The 23192-nt window shown below is 34.9% G+C and overlaps 1 protein-coding gene across 14 annotated transcripts in view; it reads right to left on the minus strand.

Annotated features, from left to right (window-relative positions):
• Positions 1–23192, minus strand: part of STAU2 (staufen double-stranded RNA binding protein 2) — a 299958-nt gene that overhangs the window by 262830 nt on the left and 13936 nt on the right. For 4 of the 14 annotated variants that reach the window (XM_043879199.1, XM_043879198.1, XM_043879200.1 and 1 more), the window contains 2 exons: positions 12103–12229; positions 7475–7620 (listed from right to left, as the gene is read on the minus strand). The exons of 4 other annotated variants lie outside the window; for them this stretch is intronic. In XM_043879199.1, the coding sequence (XP_043735134.1) occupies positions 7475–7620; positions 12103–12142 (186 nt within the window). In that variant the 5' untranslated portion in view covers positions 12143–12229. The remainder of the gene's footprint in view (positions 1–7474; positions 7621–12102; positions 12230–23192) is intronic. 6 more of the 14 variants (XM_043879203.1, XM_043879202.1, XM_043879204.1 and 3 more) reach the window with 4 other exon arrangements.

A 23192-nucleotide genomic window follows, 5' to 3' on the forward strand; every position in this document is an offset into this window, starting at 1 on the left:
TAGAAAAAATATATCATGATAACATAAATAAATGACAAGTCAGAATGGTTATAATATTAAGCAAAGTAGATTCCAGAGCAAAGACTACTACCAATGATAACAAAGGTCATTTCATAATGATAAAGGAGCCAAATAATCAAGAAGAGGACTAAAGATTCTAAACACTTGGACAATGTGGTTCATATATACAAGGGAATATTACTCAGCCATAAAAAGGAATGAAATAGTCTCATTTGCAGAGACATGGATAGACCTAGAGATGGTCATACAGAATGAAATAAGTCAGAGAGAGAAAAACAAATACTGCATAATATCACTAATATGTGGAATCTAGAAAAATGGTACAAATGAACTTATCTGCAAAGCAGAAATAGAGACAAAGATGCAAAGAACAAACTTAATGGATACCGGGGGGAGAAAGGAGGAACGGAATGAACTGGGAAATCGGGACTGACATATATACACTGCTAGGTGTAACACAGATAACTAATGAGAACCTACTGCATAGCACAGGGAACTCTACTCAAAGTTCCGTGGTGACCTAAATGGGAAGTCTAAAAAAAGAGGGGACACATGCATAGCTGATTCATTTTGCCGTACAGCAGAAATTAAGAGAACATTGTAAAGAATTATACGCCAATAAAAAATTAATTAAAAAAAAAACACTTGGGCAACTAACAACACAGCTTCAAGATGCATGAAGCAAAAATGAACAGAATTCCAAAGAGAAATAAAGAATCCACAATTAAAGTAAAAGACTCAATACCCTCCTCTCAGTAATTGATATAACAGTGACCAAGCAGACAATCAGGTGGGATAGAGCAGACCTGAACAACACTATCAACCAATATAAACTGACTGCAATGTTTTTAAAACACTCTACCCAAAAGGAGCAAATATACATTTGTTCTCAACTTCTAACAAAATATTTACCAAGACAGACAATATGCTGGACTATAAAATAACTCACAACAAATTCTATGGACTCAAGTGATGTAAAGTATGTTCTCTGACCACAATGGAACTAACTTAGAAATTAATAACAGAAAGATCTCTGGAAAATCTCCAAATATTTGGAAAATAAACAACACATTTCTAAATAACCCATGGAGAAAAGAAGAAATCAAAGGGGAAAACAGAAAGTATTTTAAACTGAATGAAAATGAAAACACTGTATCTCAAAAGATGACACTAATAAAAATACTCAAGGGAAATTTCCAGCACTAAATATCTAAACTAGAAAAGTGAAGTCTCAAGTTAACTTCAGTTTTAATCTGAAGAAACTAGAAAAAGAGTTAATCAAAGCTGAGGTAAACAAGGAAAAAAAGTAATAAAGTTAAAAGCAAACAAAAGAAAATAAAAAATAGGAAAAAAAGGAGAGAAAAACCCATAAAACCAAAAGCTGGTACTTTGCAAAGATCATTAAAATTTGTCAACCTCTATGCAGACTAAGCATGAAAAAAAAGAGAAGACCCAAATTACCAGCATTAGGAACGAGAGAGATGACATCACTACAGATTCTTACAATATTAAAAAGACAACAAGGGAATATTTTTAAACTTTATGCCAATAAACTCAACAGCGTAAGTTTTTAAAAGCCACTGTTAAGGTGGGGGGTGGGGAGGGGGAAAAAAAAGCCACTGTTAAGAAAGCTCATTCAAGAAGAAACAGGCAACATGAATAGCCTTATATTAACACACATTAAAGGAACTGAATCTGTAGTTTAAAACTTTCCTACAAAGAAAATTCCAGGCCCAGATGATTTGGATAATAAATTCTACCAAACGTTTAAGGGAGAAATAACACCAAGTTATAAAAACTCTTCCCAAAACCTGAATCAGAAGGAACACCTCTTGACTTATGTTATGAAGCTTGCATAACTTTGATACTGAAACCACAAGATACTACCAGGGAAAACAAAACTACACACCAAGCAAGATGCTACTACACATCTAGCAAGATGCTAGGTCAATATACAAAAATAAGTGTATTTTTGAAGCAGATTCAGAGAGAACAAACTAGTGGTTACGGGGTAGGGGTAAGAGAGGGGAAATGGAGGGATGGGGGAATGGAAAGTACAAACTACTGAGTATGCAACAGACTTAACGCTGTATTGTACAAATGGGGAATATAGCCAACATTTTGTAATAACTATAAATGGAAAGTAACCTTTAAAAATTATATAAAAGGGCTTCCCTGGTAGCTCAGTGGTAAAAAATCCACCTGTCAATATAGGAGGCATGGGTCTGATCTCTGGTCCAGGAAGGTTCCACATTCTATGGAGCAACTAAGCCCGTGCACAATATTAAGCCTGTGCTCTGGAGCCTGGGAACCACAACTGCTGAGCCCACACGCTCCAGAGCCAGTGCTCCGCAAGAAGCAGCAGCCTCCGCAACGAGAAGCCCGCGGCCACAACTGGAGACTAGGCCCCACTAACTGCAGCTAGAGAAAAGCCTGAGCAGCAACGAAGGCCTAGCATACCCAAAAACAAATAGATAATTCTTAATTACATAAAAAATGTTTATAAAGAGAATTTTCAATGTATCATAAAAATAATCTGATATATTTCACTCTCTTCTAAATTCTTTGGCACTGTATGGATTCCCTATATTAGAGAGGCAGTTCTTTTTAGCACTGTTTGACAGTATAAATTAAAGTTAACCTGCTATGGAAAAAGTAGGAATCTTCAGATTTCTCTATTTGTACTTTTATTCTTCACACTCTCATGTGTGCATACTTACACAGAAATGCTACACATATTTTAATGATTTAAAATGTATAAAAGAAAATATACAAAAGAAAAAAATCACTGTATTTTTATACATTAGCAATGCTTAATAAGAAAAATTATAAATTGAAAATTTTAAAAACCATACCACTTACAATAGCTTCAAAAACATGAAATATTTAGAAATAAATCTAAAGATGAGAAATACCTGTCCACTGAAAACTACAAAATACTGAGAGAAACTAAAGAATGTCTAAGTAAACAAGAGATACTTTGTTCATAGGTTGGAAGACTCAATTTTTCTAACATGTTAATCTTCCCCAAATTGAGCTATTTATTCACTGCAGTTCTATTCAAGATCCCAGCAAGGTGCTTTATAAAATGGACTAGTGGACTTTAAAATTCGTATGAAAATGCAAAGGGTATTGAATAGCCAAAACAACTCTGAAAATGAAGGACAAAAGTATAGGGCTGGTACTACCAGATTATAAAGTTACAGTAATCAAAACACTTGGGCTTCTCAGGTGGCTCAGTGGTAAAGAATCCACCTGCCAATAAGGGGACATGGGTTTGATCCCTGGGTTGGGAAGGTCCCCTGTAGAAGGAAATGGCAACCCACTCTAGTACTCTTGCCTGCAAAATCCCATGAACAGAGGAGCCTGGCGGGGTACAGTCCCTGGGGTCACAAAGAGTCAGACACGACTTAGTGAGTAAAACAACAATCAAAACAGCATAGTATTTGCCTAAAGACAGAAAAAGAGACCAACAGAACAGAACAGAGACCAGAAATAAAGATATATATAGACAGCTGATTTTTGAAGGTACAAAGGCAATGAAGTGGGGAAAGGACAATCTCTTCAACAACTGAACATCTGTAACCAAAAAGTAGAAATAAAAAATAAATCTTGTTACAGATCTCATGTCATCTATAAAAATTAACTTAAGGTTAGATCTAATTATAAGACCCAAATGTAAAAACTTAAACTATATAATATCTAGAAGAGAGCACAGAAGAAAATCTTGTGACCTCTAATAGGGCAAAGATTTTTTAGATATGATACCAAAAACAAAATCTATAAGAGAACAAATAGATAAACTGGAGTTCATCAAAATTAACAATCACTGCTCTTCAAAAGACACTGTAAAAAAAGAAAGAAAGAAAACGATAAGCCACGAAGAGGGGGAAATAATTGCCAAGCATATTTCTAATAAAGGGTTTGAATCCAAAATATACAAACAGGCAAACAGCAGAGCAGAAAGCTGCAATAAGGAACAGTGTCTGTCATATTACACTCAACAGATATTTTACCAAGGATTTTTAAATCCTGTATACAACTATTAATAACAAACAATGAAACAATTATCCAGGTACCTTCATTATCAACATACTTGCTAAGAATTTACAAACTATCATCCTATTATACTATACTAGAACAGGCATAATAGTTCTCAAATTACAGCTGAGATTCTAAATTAGTTGTTTGAGGCCACATAAGCCAGATAATGCAGGGCAAAGATCAAGTCTAGTAAATCTAGCAAGAATTAAAAGAAGAAAAATACTTTACTTCAAGGCCACTGGGTAGAACTGCCTCCCTCGGCAATATTTATTCCAGAGTAAACTTTCTACAAGTGTCACTATGACAGCAGCTTTCTTAACACTTAGCCATGCATATCCACAACTCATCAAAATAGGGAAATAAAGTAAAAAAAAAAAAAAGAAAATACCACTTTATGTTATTCATGGCTGTCTGCGTTATAACAGCCTTCTTTTGAGATTTGAGAAAATCTAAACAAGTCATAGGAAAATAAAGAACTGGATTTAGGTACCCAAGAGATACAATACAGCAATGTCGTAATAACTCACATAAATATAAGGAATAACAAATTACTTCATAAAAATAAAAGGGGACAAGGCAAACATTAAAAGTTTTCATTTACTAGTCACACATTAAAAGTTCTGCAAGTTGTTCACATTCTGTAAGACTCAATGAGGAAAGAAGAAAGCATGTAAATACAGATCACTACTTCCCATCAAGAAGTATGTATGTGAAGACAGTTCTACATCACCTTGAAGACATTAATCTCTGTCCTGTGTTTCTCAACTCTGGATGCACAAAAGGGTCATCTGAGAGTTTTTAAAAAGTCCTGGTATCTGGGCCTCATCCAAGACCAATTAAATCAGAATTTCTGGGAGTAAGACTCAGGCATTTTTTAAGTATTTTTTAAAGCTCCAATGAATAACCAAGGTTGGGAACCACTACTGTTAAGAATGTGTGTGTGTACATAAACACATCTATACATACCTGTGGAAGTTGCCATATAACTGGCTAATGTCCCAAGAAAATTAATGAGTTGGGGCTAGGTTTAAATTTTTCATGCCAGAGATAATCATTTATTTTATTCAAATATATTTTATGTCTCACTTAAAAACCACTGGCAGACATGCATAAATGCAAATGACTTTACTTTCCACAAAAAAGATTCAGACTTAGCCAACTAATATTAACATTAAAATTAGGACTTAAGACACGTAAGTACTACCTTTCATTCAAGAATATGCTACTTATTCTAGTTCTCACTCTTTTTAAGATGAGCAACAGGCTAAATGGTGTGGTCTATGACAAAAGACCCAGAGCAGTAGGTGGAGGTTGGCAAAGGAATCTCCAGATTTCCTTAAAACCCAAGGGAATCCAGACTGTCTAGAAAGAAGAATCTGGGCCACAACAAACCCAGTCCATTAGAAGCAGAATTTGATGATACAGAAGAAAGTTAAGGAGGGAGAGGGGAGAGAAAGCTGGAGGAATGACCTTGACTAGGCAAAGAGGGGTTGGGACTTAGTAACGAAATAGAAACAACCACTCGTTGTCCTCTACAAGTCGTTCATCCATACCTCAGAAGGGACGGCAGAGTTGGGATTTGGGTTGGGATTTTGCTAAGCATGTTCTAATTAAGAGCGAAGAGAGTTAAGAGTACATACAAAGTGTATGGAATTAAAGCCGAAAAAGGAAACGTGAAGACTGAGGTAAGTGAGAAATAGTAAAAAGGTGGTAGAATCAATGGAATTGTGGTGTGGAAGGACTACTGAAAGCAGACTATTAGACGGAATGAACTAGGTGTCAGAGACAAATGAATGCTTGTGATTCTAATTCTGGAGGGTCTTGCAGTTACTGGTAATGGTAAAATCAAGACTGATTACAGGAGTGAGTGGCTGAAGGAGAATGGAAGACAAGATAATTGTAGAAACGTAAGAAACTAAAATGTCAGCATGCTGAAATAATCATTTAGACACTGTCACCAAAAATTAAGGATGAATATTGTAGAGAGTGAAAGTGAGCCATGAGAAATGTGATGGAATCACTCAGAGGTCAGCAAATGACTGGTGTGATGTCACATGGGCAGTTAGTCTATTAACATGAAATTCAAACTTAGGGGTCTATCTCAAGAAAGAATTCCTGGAATTGGCAATGAAAATAAAAAAACAAGAGACATACTAAAGGAATTATGAATTGTAGTAGGATAAAGTATTTATTACTCTAAGGAAACCGTCTCATACATCACAGTAGCACAACACAGTAACAACTACATCTAAGAAAGTCAGGACCTGCTAGAGACCCTGTGGAGGCAGCAGAGTGGTTTCACAAAGGTTTGAAAGATGTGAGATGTGTGTTCAAATCTGACAGATGTGAAAAAACATGAGATACTATAAGAAATTCAAACACTTCAACAAGATTAAGGGTAGAAAGAATGAGTGTGTAAGAAAGAGATATGAATTAACAGGTGTGGAAGAGAAAGGCCACTACCTTTTTCTCTGAACAAAATATATTCTCAACAAATTAAAGTGCTGCCCAGAAATCCTTCATAGAAGTCTCCAGTATGGAACAAAATGGACAGATTTCAGTTTCATCTCATTTCCCTTACTTTGAAGGAGATGCTAGAAGACAATTAAATAATCCAATAACCCGTACTGTATGAAGATTAACCAACTTTTAGAGAATCAATTGCTGCCACATTGCATACAAAAAATGTATAATTATCATAATCTCCAATATCCAAGATTAAAAATGTACCAAGGATATGTGTGCACAAGTGAGATTTTTAAACAGAATGACAGAGCTCAAGCATAAATGCTTTAGTCATAATTTCTTTGCAATGTATACACAAATAAACATGTATGAGGCTATATAAAAATATAAATCAATTTTACATTTAAAAGAACAATATTATAAATGAATACACAGCTAGCAACAAAACTGCTATATACAACTTTTATAAATGATGAATCTCGGAATTAAATATCCTATTGGAAAAGGCATCTCACTAAGTAACTGTTGCTATATTTTACTCTGCATCCATTTTTAGGTTACCAGTTACTATGTCATGGGAAAAGCACCATACTTGGAAGCCACAGAATACATGTACAAGTGCTGGTGCTGGCACTCATGAACTATAAAGCAAGTTACTTAGCTTTTCTGTGCCTGAGTTTCTTAATTTACAAAGTGGAAATCAAAAATTCGTATCTCATGTGGTTTCATTAAGATTTTTGTGAAGTACTATATCAGAATGAACTCTGCAAACCATAATGAGCTATACAGTTACAGACTTTAAAATACTTTTAAAAGAGAACTAAGAGAGCCGTTAGGCCATCCACTACCCCCTCCCCCCAAAATAAAGCACAGTTAAAACCTGAGATGATAAATCTCACAGATTTTGATAAGCATGGCTCACCACCTCTCTTCGGAACCTTACCTTCGAATGAGCAGGCCCTCTTTCTTTCAGAAGTTTATACTGGGGTTGGACTCTATTGAAACGGGCTAACTCATTTACCAGACACATTGGAGTTTTCTCTTTGGGGTTTGCCATTTTATCTTGGAGAGAAGCTGTAAATAAAAAGGCTGTAAAGTTTTTGTGAAGAATGACTTTACAAAATGGAAGAAAAACTAGTTTTGACTTTTTCAGACTGAAATCAGATAGTATATTTGGATTAAATTATTTTCATGAATTTTAGATAAAAGTTTCAAATCATCTAAATTTCAAATCATCAAACCATCTGATCATCATTCAAATCATCTAAATCATCTAAATTTCCATTACATGCAACAGAAATATGTATCACATTTTAAACAATAAATTAAGGTAACTTTTTTCCTGAGTACCTAAATTGCTCTCTATACATAAACATGATAACAGCATGCTTAAAGATTGAAAAAGAGCATAAGATTATATAATAACTTTTAATTTATCCTATAACTTTCTTCTCAAGAAATTTTAGCATAAACACATAATTCTTATTCTTATTGCTATAAAACTAAATTTTATCTGTTTTATCATTTAATCTTTCTTTTTTCCTTCTCATTCTAAAGTAGCATATTAAATTGAAAAAGCTCCAGATGTGGGAATCAAGTCCTAAGTTTAATTACTAGCTCTCCCAACTATTGTTTTTTTGTAATTTTTTAATGAAATTTTGAGGAAAAAAATTAAAATAATTTAATAAATGACCAGTTACCACCCAAAATTAAAATTAGTATTTTGTTCACTTTTATTCTTATTTTTTAAAAAAAGGAAAAACAATATTACATTCCAGTTAAGTTCCCTTTATCTTTTCCAGAAACTACCACTATGTGAATTTAAACTATATCCCTCTCAGATATTCTAAAATATATTTATATGCATGCATATATATCCACGAAGAAATACATAATCCTGACATACGTGGTTTTGTAGTTCACATAAATAGTAATATAACAGACGTACCATTTTCACAATGTTCTTCACTCTTCATTATGTTTTTGAGATTTAACTCATAGCTCCAGTGTATTACTTTTTACCTGATGTATAATTTTCATCATAATACCTTAGCCATGTTTTAACCCTCCCTCTTGACAGAAGACTTTTATTAACAGATTGACTTTTATTAACAGATTGTCTTCAATTTCTCACTCTTACAAGTTCTTTAACTACCAAAAGAACTTGTTCACACTACCAAACATCACTAAGAAGGACTATACCAAATGACCTTCCCTCAGCAGCATGATAATTACTATTTCCCTCCAACCTTGAAAATGTGTAGTATGGTCAGATATTTTCATCTCTGACAATCTGATGTCTGACAAAACTGTTTTTGATCATCTGGGTTTCCTCTTCTGGGAACTAGTTCTGTCCTTTTTTCTACTGACTATTTTATGTATAGTATTTATCAATCTTTTCTTTTGTGGTCTGTGACTTTACTACCTTAAGAAACCCTCCCCTAATCTAAAAGGTCTTAATTATTTTTACTTAAATTTACTAAGCCTATTATCCTTTATCTATAAAATAAGAGTCATAAATACATTCTACTTAACTAACACTCAGGTTGTTATAAGGTTACAATTTTTAAATACACAGTACTTTAAATTCTACCACAATTATTATTACAGCTTCAGAATATTTTTATGGTTTCTTATCCTATATTTTTCCTTCATCTCATTTTCAGACATACATATTTAACTGCTTTTTTAGTTTTTCCTTCACCTCCCATTTTAAAACTTAAGCACAGGGACGCCCCAGCAGTCCAGTGGCTGCAACTCTGCCTTCCAAAGTAGGGGGCGGGGGTTCAATCCCTAGTTGGGAAAATATGCTCCCCCATGTCATAGGGTATGGCCAAACACTAAAAAAAGCACAAAAGCTAAGCATAAGACATGCAAATGGATTATTTCCTGCTCAATTAAATCAAAGTCACAATATACAAAGAATACATTAAATAAATGGAAATAGCTGGTTTTAGGAACTTCATCTATAAACTTTCTATTACAAGGTTTAATGTAGAACACAGTATCTTTTTTAATACTTTTACTTTTTAATATCCTTTATAGGACTAATCATTTGGTATAATAACTTGATCACAATCATTACTAAGAAATTATTTTGTAACAATACTACACAAATACCTAGTAAGGCATACGTTAAAAAAAAAAAGAATAGAATATAAGCAACCAACTGTAAGACCAATACAGTTGACAGTTAATTCTACAATTAAACCAATCTAAGTGGCGTGCAAAGCAAAAATAAACAAATAAGGAACACCACAAAAAAGGCAAAGACTATTAGAAAAGGTTAAGGAAATCTGCATTTTACTTATTCTATTGCATATGATTCAAATAAACATTTTATAAACATTTCTGTGCCAGGAAGTCAGTTATCTTAGATAAAATACAAAGTGATCTGGGACTATAGTCAAATTTTGGTCCTTGAACACCATAGTGTTAAATACAGATCACACAGCTACCTGAACATCAAAAAGCAAAAGAAGAATGAAAATGAGAAAACATTTAAGTCTGGTAAAAATGAGTTATTTAGCATAATACTAAAACGGCATTTATACTGCTCCCATGACGATTTTGGTAACTCAGCAATGCTGCATATTCATATGTTATGATACAAAAAATATTAAGATCATAGCAAGAATAATGTTATGATTTTACAGTATAAAAAGTAACAGCACCAGATTTAAGCATGTTTAAATGTGAGTAAAATATGTTTATAGCTCTATAAACTTAGCTCTGTTTGGTAAGAAAATCTTATCTAAATTCCTTAAAGGAAAATGATAATAACATGGCACTAAAACTTATATTCCATTCATTCTAACTTTCTGCTTCATAAAAATTACATGAATCCAATTATGGATTCACATAATCCATTAATGGAATCCAATAATGGATTTTATGTTTAAGTTTTGGTGTGAAAGATGTGCAAAACACATGTAAGATCCCACCTCAATAAAACTTCCAAAGCCCAAACGCTTAGTTAATAAATTTAAAAATAACTAGTCCTAGTTCAGATTTTATTTTACAAAATGATTAAAACTTTATTTTCCATAGTTGTTCCTGCATTCAATTAGAAATCTTATTACCAATACTAACAATACTAACAGAGTTCAATGACAAAGTAATAATAATTAAACCAAAATTTTGATAAAATATCTACAAAATTATAAAACAAATTGGTCTATAAAAATTGAGATCCATAAACTTTATATATTATTTTTTAGAAAAGTCAATAGTACAAAAAGTGTTGCATAAGCATACATTTTCAAGAGACTGAAAAAAGCTTCAATTCAACTTGGTGGCTGGAATAGTAGATACCTACTTAGAAGTAAATAAAATTAATGACAATGAATTTCACAGTTTTAAAACTTTGCTTCTGAGAGAACCAATGCCATATACTTACGACCCTAAGAGCCTGTTTTGGGTATCTCTGCCACTGACTGACTTCTACACATAACCTTAAGAAAGTACTTAAATCTCACTTTCCTGGACAGTGAAACAGAAATAATAATTGTTTTTATATTACTGGATTATAGTATATTGGTTGAATCAAATGATGTAAGATACTATTAACAATAAGAATCTGGTATTACTCTGCATATAAATAACCTTTAGCACCCTACCACTGAAAATGAATACAGTGATTTGATTTCATAAACTTTTTTCATGGCTTCCTAAGCTAAAATAGATTCCGAGTTAAAATGTTTGTTAGGATAAGGTGATTATATTCATACTATTACACTTCTTTACTATTCTATGAAAAGCATGTATTTGCTATTATTTTTCCACTGACTTACTGTAATGTATTAAGCTTGCTTCCATTGAAAAATCCCCAAGTGTGATATATATTACATCTGAGATTTCTCATATTTCTGTTAGGGAAGAGTTTACCTTGGATATAAAGTTTGTCTACATTAACACTCCCTAACTTTGACAAGTTACATTGGTAAAATATCTATAACAACAGGATCTGCACACTCAGCAAAACAGAGGCCTACCCTACTTTTTGAGACAGATTGTTTCTATGCTAAAATGTCCTAAACTCTCTGGGACTTGATCTTCAAAATATGCCAAAATAACACAGTTTACAGTTTTCAATCAACAGGCAAAGAATACTTGTTCCAAAGGAGTTCAGAGTCTGGGAGAAAACACACACACAGAGAAGAAACAAATACATAGACTACAACATGGTAGGTGCTAAGATAAGACTTTAAAAGGGACTCCTTAGGTGAAGGGGTGTTGAAATGCAGGTTTCAAGGGGTGGTGATTAGATTACATTACATTAGTTAAGGAAAGTAGGCATTCACCAAATTAGTGAGGGAGGGAAAGAGAAAGAGGCTGAGCTTTTCCAGAGCACACATGCAGAAGAAACCACAGTAAACACACCACATTCTGGAAAATGCAAGCAGATCACTGGCAGAATATAGAATGCAGAGTAGGATGCAGCAGAAAAAACGTGACCAGAATCCACCAAAATACCAAAAGTTGCCTAAGCCAGAACTCAAGAGTAGCAACATTTTTAAGGTAGTTAAATTAAAGCTGAAGTGATGCTAGGAAACCGCAGGCTAACCTCACCTGCCAAGGCAAGTCTCTCCATAGAAGAATCCATGTCCATCACAGGTACAGAAAATAACTTGAACACAGTCTATGTCTCTCTGCTGGCTCCCCTTTCCCTATTCTCTGCTACTGGAAGGGGCTCATCCTAATTCCCAAGTAAAATAAAAAGAAAGAAAATAAGAGTCAAAAAAGAACAAGGACTTTACCTTTCACAGGGTCCTGCCCTCTAAGAGAAACGTTAACTGTCTGTCCACAGCTGCAACTAAAACATAGCTTATAACTTCACATCAGACAGTAACCTAAGGCTGTCCAAGCAAAATCATCACCCAAGGGCCAAACTGCTGTACTAGAATTGCCTGTCAATTAGGAAAAATTAGAGTTCCTATCGCATATAGTTGTGGTGGTATTTTAGTCACTATGTCCTTTTGATGCCATGGACTATAGCCCGCCAGGCTCTTCTGTCCCTATCTCAAATAGACAGAAAAATTAATTCCAAAAGTATTCAAGTGAAGAATATAAAAATATGACAAAAACACAAGAAAACTTGGCTAAATGTATGTCAAAATCCTGCAACATAGAAAACTTCTAGAAAGAAACCTAAAAATTATGATGGGATAAACTGATAGATTTAACAACACAAAATGTAAAACTTCTATAGAGCAGAAAACACCAGGAATGACACTAAAAAATTGTCAACATAGACAATTCCCCTGGATCTATAGATTAATTTGGTGAAAATCAACATTTTAACAAAGCTGAGGCTTCCAATCCATGTACATGACATATAGTCAATTTTCATTATTGAGATGATGACATCTCAGTGATAGCTATGTTTTTTAACATTCCTGCAAAACAGTGAATTATTAAATACTGAGTCACTGCTTCTGGGGAAATAAAAGGTTTAGTTCAGTCGCTCAGTCATATCGGACTCTTTGCGACCCCATGAATCGCAGCACGCCAGGCCTCCCTGTCCATCACAAACTCCCAGAGTTTACTCCAACTCATGTCCATCGAGTCGGTGATGCCATCCAGCCATCTCATCCTCTGTCGCCCCCTTCTCCTCCTGCCCCCAATCCCTCCCAGCATCAGGGTCTTTCCCAATGAGTCAACTCTTCGCATGAGGTGGCCAAAGTACTGGAGTTTCAGCTTCAGCATCAGTCCTTGCAATGAACACCCAGGACTAATCTCCTTTAGGATGGACTGGTTGGATCTCCTCGCAGTCCAAGGGACTCTCAAGAGTCTTCTCCAACACCACAGTTCAAAAGCATCAATTTTTTGGCGCTCAGCTTTCTTCACAGTCCAACTCTCACATCCATACATGACTACTGGAAAAACCATAGCCTTGACCAGACAGACCTTTGTTGGCAAAGTAATGTCTCTGCTTTTTAATATGCTATCTAGTTTGGTCATAACTTTCCTTCCAAGGAGTAAGCGCCTTTTAATTTCATGGCTGCAGTCACCATCTGCAGTGATTTTGGAGCCCAGAAAAATAAAGTCTGACACTGTTTCCACTGTCTCCCCATCTATTTCCCATGAAGTGATGGGACCAGATGCCATGATCTTCGTTTTCTGAATGTTAAGCTTTAAGCCAACTTTTTCACTCTCCTCTTTCACTTTCATCAAGAGGTTTTTTAGTTCCTCTTCACTCCCTGCCATAAGGATGGTGTCATCTGCATATCTGAGTTTATTTATATTTCTCCTGGCAATCTTGATTCCAGCTTGTGCTTCTTCCAGCCCAGCATTTCTCATGATGTACTCTGCATATAAGTTAAATAAGCAGAGTGACAATATACAGCCTTGATGTACTTCTTTTCCTATTTGGAACCAGTCTGTTGTTCCATGTCCAGTTCTAACTGTTGCTTCCTGAACTGCATACAGGTTTTTCAAGAAGCAGGTCAGGTGGTCTGGTATTCCCATCTCTTTCAGAATTCTCCACAGTTTATTGTGATCCACAAAGTCAAAGGCTTTCGCATAGTCAATAAAGCAGAAATAGATGTTTTTCTGCAACTCTCTTGCTTTTTTGATGATCCAGCGGATATTGGCAATTTGATCTCTGGTTCCTCGGCCTTTTCTAAAACCAGCTTGAATAAAAGGTTAGGTTCCTGTAAACCTCTGGACATAACATTTTTTTAGTCAATTAATAAATAACCTTGTTTTATGTGTATTTTATCTAGCTAAAGATCCCTTACTTAATATATACTGTTGAACTCACTAATATTGAACTCAGAGCCAACAATAACTCCTGAATGAAGTTTAGCTAAACACATATATCTTCTCCATAAGACATATCACAGCCTTCCTGTTCTTAAAGACACTACAAAGCACTTTAGCACTATGCTTGGGAGCCATTTTAAATAGCTAAATCACCAACCAAAAAACACAAAAATAAAAGAAATTTAAAAAAAAACACAAAAATAAAATGTGGCACTAAATAAGCCAAGAAAAGGACACTTGCTTATGGTAGGAGAACTGAAATAAGAGCAGACTGCCATCTTCTTCAACCCCAGTTCAGATTGTGCACACAGGGCAACTCAATTTTTCACCACTCCGCACTTGTCAGTAAATGATCACAGAAGCGCTGCAAGGATTATTTAGGGGTTACATATAAATTTTAGCAAATAAACCAACTCACAAATACAGAATCCATGAATTGTGAGGATCAAATGGATCTCAGTTATTTAGGTATCCTTTCATTTCAGCAGTATTTTATAGCTTTCAGTATTCTTTAACACACTTTTGTTAGATTTATCCATAAATACTTCATATTTTTTATAGTATTTTTAAATGGTATTTTTTTCAGATTGTTCCTTGCTGTGCATGCTCACTCATGTCAGACTCTCTTGCAAACTCATGGACTACAGCCCATCAGGCTACCCAGTCAATGTAACTTTTCAAGTAAGAATGCTGGAGTGAGTTGCCATTTCCTACTCCAAGGGATCTTCCCAACCCAGGGATCAAACCTGCGTCTCTTGTGTCTCCTGACTGGCAGGTGGATCCCTTACCACTGTGCCACCCGGGAAGCCTTGCTAGTGTACGGAAACACAATCAATTTTTGCATATTTATCTTGTATCCTTCAATTTTGCTATACTTATTCATTAGGTCTAGCAGGAGTCCATCAGATTTCCTACATAGAAAATCAAGTCACATCTGTTTATTAGGACTTCCTTTTATTCCTATTCCAGAACCTACTGCCTGGTTCTGCATCCCACTAATGCTGACACTGGTGTCTTTAGAAACCATTCCTTCCACTTCAAGTATTTTTGAAAAGTTGGTGTAGGATTAATATTATCTCTTCCTACAGTATTTAGTAAACTCACCAATTGGTCCAATAGGTGAACTGGACCTACAGTTTTCTTTGTGGGAAGTTTCTTTTTTTAACTACAACTTTATCTTTAATACATATATAGCTATTCAGATTCTCTCTTCTTCTGCTTCCTCTAGAATTACTTTATTCTTTTTCTACATCATTAAGGTGGAAACTAAGGTCATTTATTTGAGATCTTTCTTAATATAAATATTTAAAGCTATAGATTTCCCACTAAGTACTGTTTTAGCAACATCTAATACATTGTGTTTCTGTTCTTACTCAATTTAAAATACTTTATAATTTCCCTTTTTGTTTCTTCTTTTAATCATGAATTACTTATAAGATACTATGTAATTTTCAAATATTGTAGATTTTCCAAGGATACTTCTATTAATAATTTCTAATTCAATTGCACTGTTATCTGAGAAGGTTCATTTTAGGAGTTGATTCCTTCTGAATTACTGAGATTTATTTTATGGCCCAAAATACAGTCTATCTTGGTAAATGTTCTGTATGAACTTGTTAACAAATGGGTATCCTGCCCTTCTTGTTTAAAGTGTTTTGTAAATGCAGCCAGGTCAAGTTGGTTGACAGTATTATTCAAGTCAACTACATCTCTGAAACTTTTTTTCCTGTCAATTTGTTACATCACTTATTGAGAGGGATCACTGAAATCTCTGACCATAATTGTGAGTGTTTCTGTGAATTTCTATTCGTTTTTGCTTCGTGTGTTTTGAAATTCTATTACTAGGTGCCAGTGGCTCAGTGACAAAGAATCTGCCTGCCAGTGCAGGAGACCTGGGTTCAAACCCTGGGGCAGGAAGATTCTCTGGAGAAGGAAATGGCTACCCACTCCAGTACCCTTCCCTGGGAAATCCTCTGGACAGAGGAGCCTGGTGGGCTACAGCCCAGAGGGCTGCAAAAGAGTGAGACATAGCTTAGCAACTAAATAGCAACAACAACAACAAAATATTTAGCACTGATAGTCCTCTTAATTAACTGATCCCTTTATTGTTAGGAAACGATCTTCTTTAACCCAGGTAGGAAATATTCCTTGCTCTGAAACCTACTGTAATGCTAATAAAACCACTCCAAGTTTCCTTCAACTAAGTTACTGCGTTATGTCTTTTTCCATTCTTTTAATCTATTTGTTGTTTACAGTTACTATTTCTTACAGGCGAGTATATGGTGGGATCTTGCTTTTTAATTCAATACCAGCCTTCAAATCAGGATTTTTTTAACACTACTTACTTTTTTAAAAATATGAAACACCACACAAATTTATGTCATCTTTGTACATCTCTGCATCATTCCAATCTTACATGTGCTGCTGAAGCAAACACTATTTACATTTAATGGGATTATACAATATCATTAAGTTTGAACCTATCATATTATTATATTTTTCCCATCTGGTCTTTGGTCCCTTCATCTTTTCATGGTTTCTGTTGACTTAATTATTTTGTATATTCAATTCTATCTACTGCTTTGGCTTATTAGCTATAAGTTTGGTTTTGTTTTTTTTTTTTTTTGCTATTTTACTAACTGCTACAGCTAATGACATATATCTTATCTACCTTTATATTGTACCACCTAATGAAGGGCATTAAAATCTTTAATAATATCCTTCCTTTTCTCCCTCAACCTTCAAGCTATTACTATGCACTGTACTTTTTTGTATGCTATAAGCCTCACAATAGCTTAATATATTGCTCTGAATAAAAAAATCACCTTTCAAAAAGATTAATAAAAAAGATTATACATTTACCCAAGTAATGACCATTTCTGCTTTTTTCTTTGTTCATCTTTTTCATTTTCCTGCTGCTTGAAAGACATTCTTTAAAATTTTTCTTATAGTGGGGGAGTGTTGAGTAAGGTGTTTGCATAGACATTTCTCCAACAATGACATAAAAATAGCCAACAAGCAAATAAAGAGACATTAAACATCACTAATATCAAAGATGCAAATGAAAACTCTAAGATGCCAATTCATATCTAGTACGATGGCCATCAGCAAGGAGAAGAGGGAGGGAGGGAAAAAGGAAGGGAGGAAGGAAAGAGAGAAATAAGCACTGGTAAGGATGTGGGGAACTTGGAGCTCTTGTTTATTATTAGTGGGAATGTGAAATGGTGCAGCCACTATGGAAAACAGTCAATAAACAGAGAACTACCATAGGATCCAGCAATTTCGCTTCTGGATATATACCCAGAATAACAGAAAGCAGGCGTCTGAACATACACTTGCACTCCCGCGCTCACTGCAGTATTATTCAAATAGTCAAAAGGTGGAAACATCCCAAATATCTATTGATAGATGAATGACAAATTGTGGTATACACATAGAACAGAGTATTATTCAGCCTTAAAAATGAAATTGTGACACATGGTATGACATGAATCACATTATGCTAAGTAAAATAAGCCAGTCACAAAAGGACAAATATTGTACAATTCCACTTATATGAGATATCTAGAGTAGTCAAATTCATAGACAGAAGTAGAATGGTGGTTGACAGGGGCTGATGGATTGAAGAATGGGGAATTAGTGCTCTAATGGGTATAGAGTTTCAGTTTGGGAATATCAAAATCTCTGCAGATGGATAACGGTAATGGCTGCATAACACTGTTCATGTACTTAATGTCACTATACACTTAAAAATGGGCTTCCCTGGTAGCTCAGTGGTAAAGAATCCACCTGCCAATGTAGGAGATGTGGGTTCAATTTCTAGGTTGGGAAAAGTCCCCTGGAGAAGGGAATGGTAACCCACTCCAGTATTCTTGCCTGGGAAATCCCATGGACAGAGGAGTCTGGTGAGCTATAGTCCATGGGGTCACAAGAGAGTCAGATAAAACCTAACAGCTCTATAACAAGACTAGTTAAAATGTTAAATTCTGTGTTGTATACTGAATATTTTACAATAATTAATTTTAAACAAAAGAGTCACTTCTTTTTCATTTCCTCTGGAATATATTTTTATTGAAGAATAGCTGGTTTACAATGTTCTGTTAGCTTCGGGTGTACAACAAAGTGATTTATAAAAAATATACACATATATTCATCAGGTTCTTTTCAATTATAGGTTATTACAAGATATAGAATACAGTTCCCTGTGTTATACAGTAGGGCCTTGTTATTTATCTATTTTAAACATAGTAGCATGTATCTGTTAATTCCAAACTCCTAACTCATCCTTCCCCTACATTTTCCTTTTGGTAACCATAAATTTGTTTTCTATATCTGTGAGTCTGTTTTGTAGTAAGTTCTTTTGTATGACAAGTCATTTCTTGAAAAACATTCTCAGAGGGAACAGAATCCAAGGTTGACAAGTATTTTATGGTATGTTTAAAATGTCACTTCACTCTTTTCTGGCTTGTACATTCCAACAAAAACTCTGTCATCCTCATCTCTATTTCCCTATATATAATGTCTTTTCTTCCCCCTGACTGATTTGAAGATTTCCCTTTACTATTACTGATTTTCAGTCATTTGAATATTGTTTCTCTCAAATTAGATTCACTGAGCTTTACACATCTATGAAGTGTATACTGGATTGGCCAAAAAGTTGGTTTGGACTTTTCCGTAATATTTAATGGAAAAGTCATTATTTGGTCTAATATTTTCCTGTTCCCCCTCCCTTCTCCTCAACATCTAGTTAATTTATCTTAGACTTATGATGTCATCCAACAACTCACAGATGCTCTGTTCATTTTTTTTTCTGCATTTTCACTCTTTGCTTCATTTTGGTTAGTTGCTATTCCCTACATATTCCAGCTCACTTACCTTTTCTTCTACAGCGTCTGCTATTAATTCCATCAAGTATGTTTTACTTCAGATATTGCATTCTTCATTTCTAGAATTCCCACTTAAGTCTACTCTCATACCTTTTCTTTATATTCTCATCATTTTCCTATTTTCCTCTACCTTCCTGAACATTGACAGCATTATTAATAGCAACTCTTTTTACAGTTTTGTCTGCCAAATCAATCATCTTTGTCATTTCTGGGTCTCTTTCTAGAGATTTTTTTTTTTACCCTACTTATGGGTTATATTCTCAAGCTTCTTTGCAAGCATTTTAATTTTTTAATAGAAATGAAAGTGACATAACATCAAATTAGCCATTTCAAAGTGAAGACATCGGGGCATTAGTACAGCCACAATGTCATGCAACCATCACCTCTACCTAGTTTCAAAACGTTTTTATCACACCAAAATAAACTCCATACCCACTAGGCAGTTATTCCTCTTTTTTTCCTTACCCCCCAGGACCTGGCAACCACCAATCTGCACTCTGTCTCTATAGATTTACTTATTCTAGATATTTCATGTAAATGGAATCAAATAATATGTGACTCTACTGTTTGACTTCTTTCACTTAGCAAAGGGGTTTTGAGGAGCATCACATTATACCATGTATCAGTATGTCATCTTTTCTTACAGATAAATAATATTCTATGGTGTGTATGTACCACAACTTGTTTACCCATTCATCCATTCATTTGGGCTGCTTATATCATCTGGTTATTATAAATAGTGTTAATATGAATGTGTGTGTGCATATATTTGAGTAACTGTTTTCAATTCTCTGGGGTATATATCTAGGAGTGGAATTGCATGTCAGTATTATGTTAAACACTCTAAAGAAATCCCAAACTGTTTTCTACAGAAAATAAAACACTTTACATTCCCACCAGTATAGTACAAGTGTTCTGCTTCCTCCACAACATCACTAACACTGGTTATTGTTGGTCTCTCTGATTCCAGCCACCCTAGAGAGCAAGAAAGGATACTCGTGGCGGTTTCCACTCGCATTTCCCTAATTACTAATGAGCCTGAGTATTTTTGTTCACGTGCACGTTGGTCATTTGTACATTTTCTTTGGAGAACTATCTATTCAAGGCCTTTACCCATTTCAGTTGGATTTCTTTTTATTGTTGAGTTGTAAGAATTATAGTTCTTATATTTATGTCACTGATCCATTTTGAGTTAATTTTTGTATGTGGTGTGAGATAGGGGTCCATGTTTATTCTTTTGCATATTGATATCCACTTGTCTTAGAATTCCTACTTGTTGATGACATTATTCTTTCCTGCGCTGTGTGGTTTGGGGCAATCCTGTCAAAAATCAGTGGGTCATATACATAATAGCTTATTTCCAGCCTCTCAATTCTATTCCATTGGTCCTCCTTCCTTATGCCAGAACCACACTATTTTGATATTGTAGACTTACAGTATGTTTTGAAATGGAGTATGTATGAGCCGTCCAACTCTGTCTTCTTTCAAGATTGTTTTGGCTATTTGGGCCCACTGCAATTCTATAAGCAGCTGAAGATCAGTTTTTCAAGTTCTGTGAAAAAGGTCACTGGAATTTTGATAGGCCTTATACTAAACATGTACACTCTTTTGCATAGTACTGCCATCTTAACAATACTAAGTTTTCCAATCCATAAACAAAAAATATCTTTCCATTTACTTGAGTCTTCTTTAATTTCTTCCAACACTGTTATATAGTTTTCAGAGTACAGGTATTTCGATTTCTGTATGCTTCGGATGCTGTTATAAATGGAACTGTTTTCTGAATTTCCTTTTTGGATTCTATACTGCTGGTATAGAGATACAGAACTGTATTTTGTATCATCTTGTACTGCAACTTTTCTGAATTCATTAGCTCTGCTTTTTTTTTTTTATTCATAGATTCTTTGGGATTTTCTATATACATGCCACATGTCATTTGCAAATAGAAATGGTTTTACTTCTTCCTTCCAGATTTGGATGTCTTTTATTTCTTTTTCTTGTCTAATTACTCTGGCAATAACTTCCAGTACAATGCTGAATAGCAGGGATAAGAACAAGCATCCCTACCTTGTTCCTGAATATAAAGAGAACTTTTTAGTCTTTCAACATTAAATTGGATTCTACCTGTGAGCTTTCCATAAATGCCCTTTATCATGCTGAAGAAGTGCCCCTCTATTCCTAGTTTTTGAGTGTTTCTATTATGAACAGGTGTTGAATTTTATCAAGTGCTTTCTGTAATCACACAGGAGGTGATCATGTGTGTGTGGTGTGGGTTTCCATTGTCTATTAATGTAGTGGATTATATTGACTGATTTTCCTACGTTGAACCACCCTTGCATTCCTGGAGTAAATTCCACTTGGCTGTGGTATACAATCCTTTAAATATATTGTTGGATTTAGTTTGTTAGCATTTTGTTGAGGACTTTTTACATCTATATTCATAAGGAATACTGATTTGCAGTTTTTTTTCCTCACGGTGTCTTTGTTTTGGCTTTAATATCAGAGTAATACTGGTTTTATAGAATGAATTAGGAAGTATTCCCTTCTCTCCTATGTTTTAGAAAAGTCTGAGAAGGATTAGTGTTAATTCTTCTTTAAATGCTTGGTAGAATTCATTAGTGAAGCCATCTGGTTCTGGACTTTTCTTTGTTTGGGAGGGATTTTAAAAAAAAACAACTGATTCAATCTGTTTACTTCTAATAGGTCTGTTGAAATTTTCTATTTCTTTTTAAGTCTGCTTTGGTAATCTGTGTTTCTAGAAATCTGTCCATTTCATGTAGGTTATCCAATTTGTTGGCATACAACTGTACTATATGCCACAGTACTAATAATTCTTTTACTTCTTTAAGGTCATGGTAATGTCCCCACTTTCATTTCTGATTTTTGTTATATGCATCTTGCTTTTTTTGTCAGTCCAGCTTGTCAGTTTAGCTGATCTTTGCAAAGAACCAACTTTTAGTTTCAGTGATCCTCTATATTGCGTTCCATTCTCTATTTTATCTCCACTTTAACCTTTATTATTTTCTTTCTTCAGCTAGCTTTGGGTTAATTTACTCTTTTTCTGGTTTTCTCAAAGTGCAAAGTTAGGTTATTTGTTTGAGATTGTCCTTTTTAAATGTAGGTGTTTACTGCTATCAATTTCCCACTGAGCACTGCTTTTACTGAATCCCTTAAGTTATAGTATACTGTATTTTTATTTTCATTTGTCTGTGTTGTTCAGGTATTCAGTCATATCCAACTCTTTGCAACCCCATGGACTGCAGGACACCAGACTTCCCTATCCATCACTGTCTCCTGGAGTTTGCTCAAACTCATGTCCATTGAGACAGTGATGCCATCCAACCATCTCATCATCTGTCACTCTCTTCTCCTCCTGCCCTCAATCTTTCCCAGCATTGGGGTCTTTTCCAATGCATTGGCTCTTCACATCAGGTGGTCAAAGTATTGGAGCTTCAGCATCAGTCCTTCCAATGAATATTCAGGGTTGATTTCCTTCAGGATTGACTCGTTCGATCTCCTTGTTGTCCAAGGGATTCTCAAGAGTCTTGTCCACTATCACAGTTCAAAAGCATCAATTCTTCAGCGCTTCAGCCTTCTTCATGGTCAAACTCTCACATCCGTACATGACTACTGGAAAAACCATAGCATTGACTATATGGACCTTTGTCGGCAAAGTGATGTCACTGATTTTTAATACACTGCATAGATTTGTCATAGCTTTTCTTCCAAGGAGCAAGTGTCTTTTAATTTCATGGCTGCAGTCACTGTCCACAGTGATTTTGGAGCCCAATAAAATAAAGTTTATCACTGTTTCCATTTTTCCCCATCTGTTTGCCATGAAGTGATGGGACTGGACGCCACGATCCTAGTGTTTTGAATGCTGAGTCTGAAGCCAGCTTTTTCACTCTCCTCTTTCACCTTTATCAGAGTCTCTTTAGTGGCTTTTTGCTTTCTGCCATTAGGACGGTGTTATCTGCATATCTGAGGTTATTGATTATATCTCCTGGC

This window comes from Cervus elaphus, chromosome 21 (genome assembly GCF_910594005.1).
Source record: "Cervus elaphus chromosome 21, mCerEla1.1, whole genome shotgun sequence".
Taxonomy (NCBI): domain Eukaryota; kingdom Metazoa; phylum Chordata; class Mammalia; order Artiodactyla; family Cervidae; genus Cervus; species Cervus elaphus.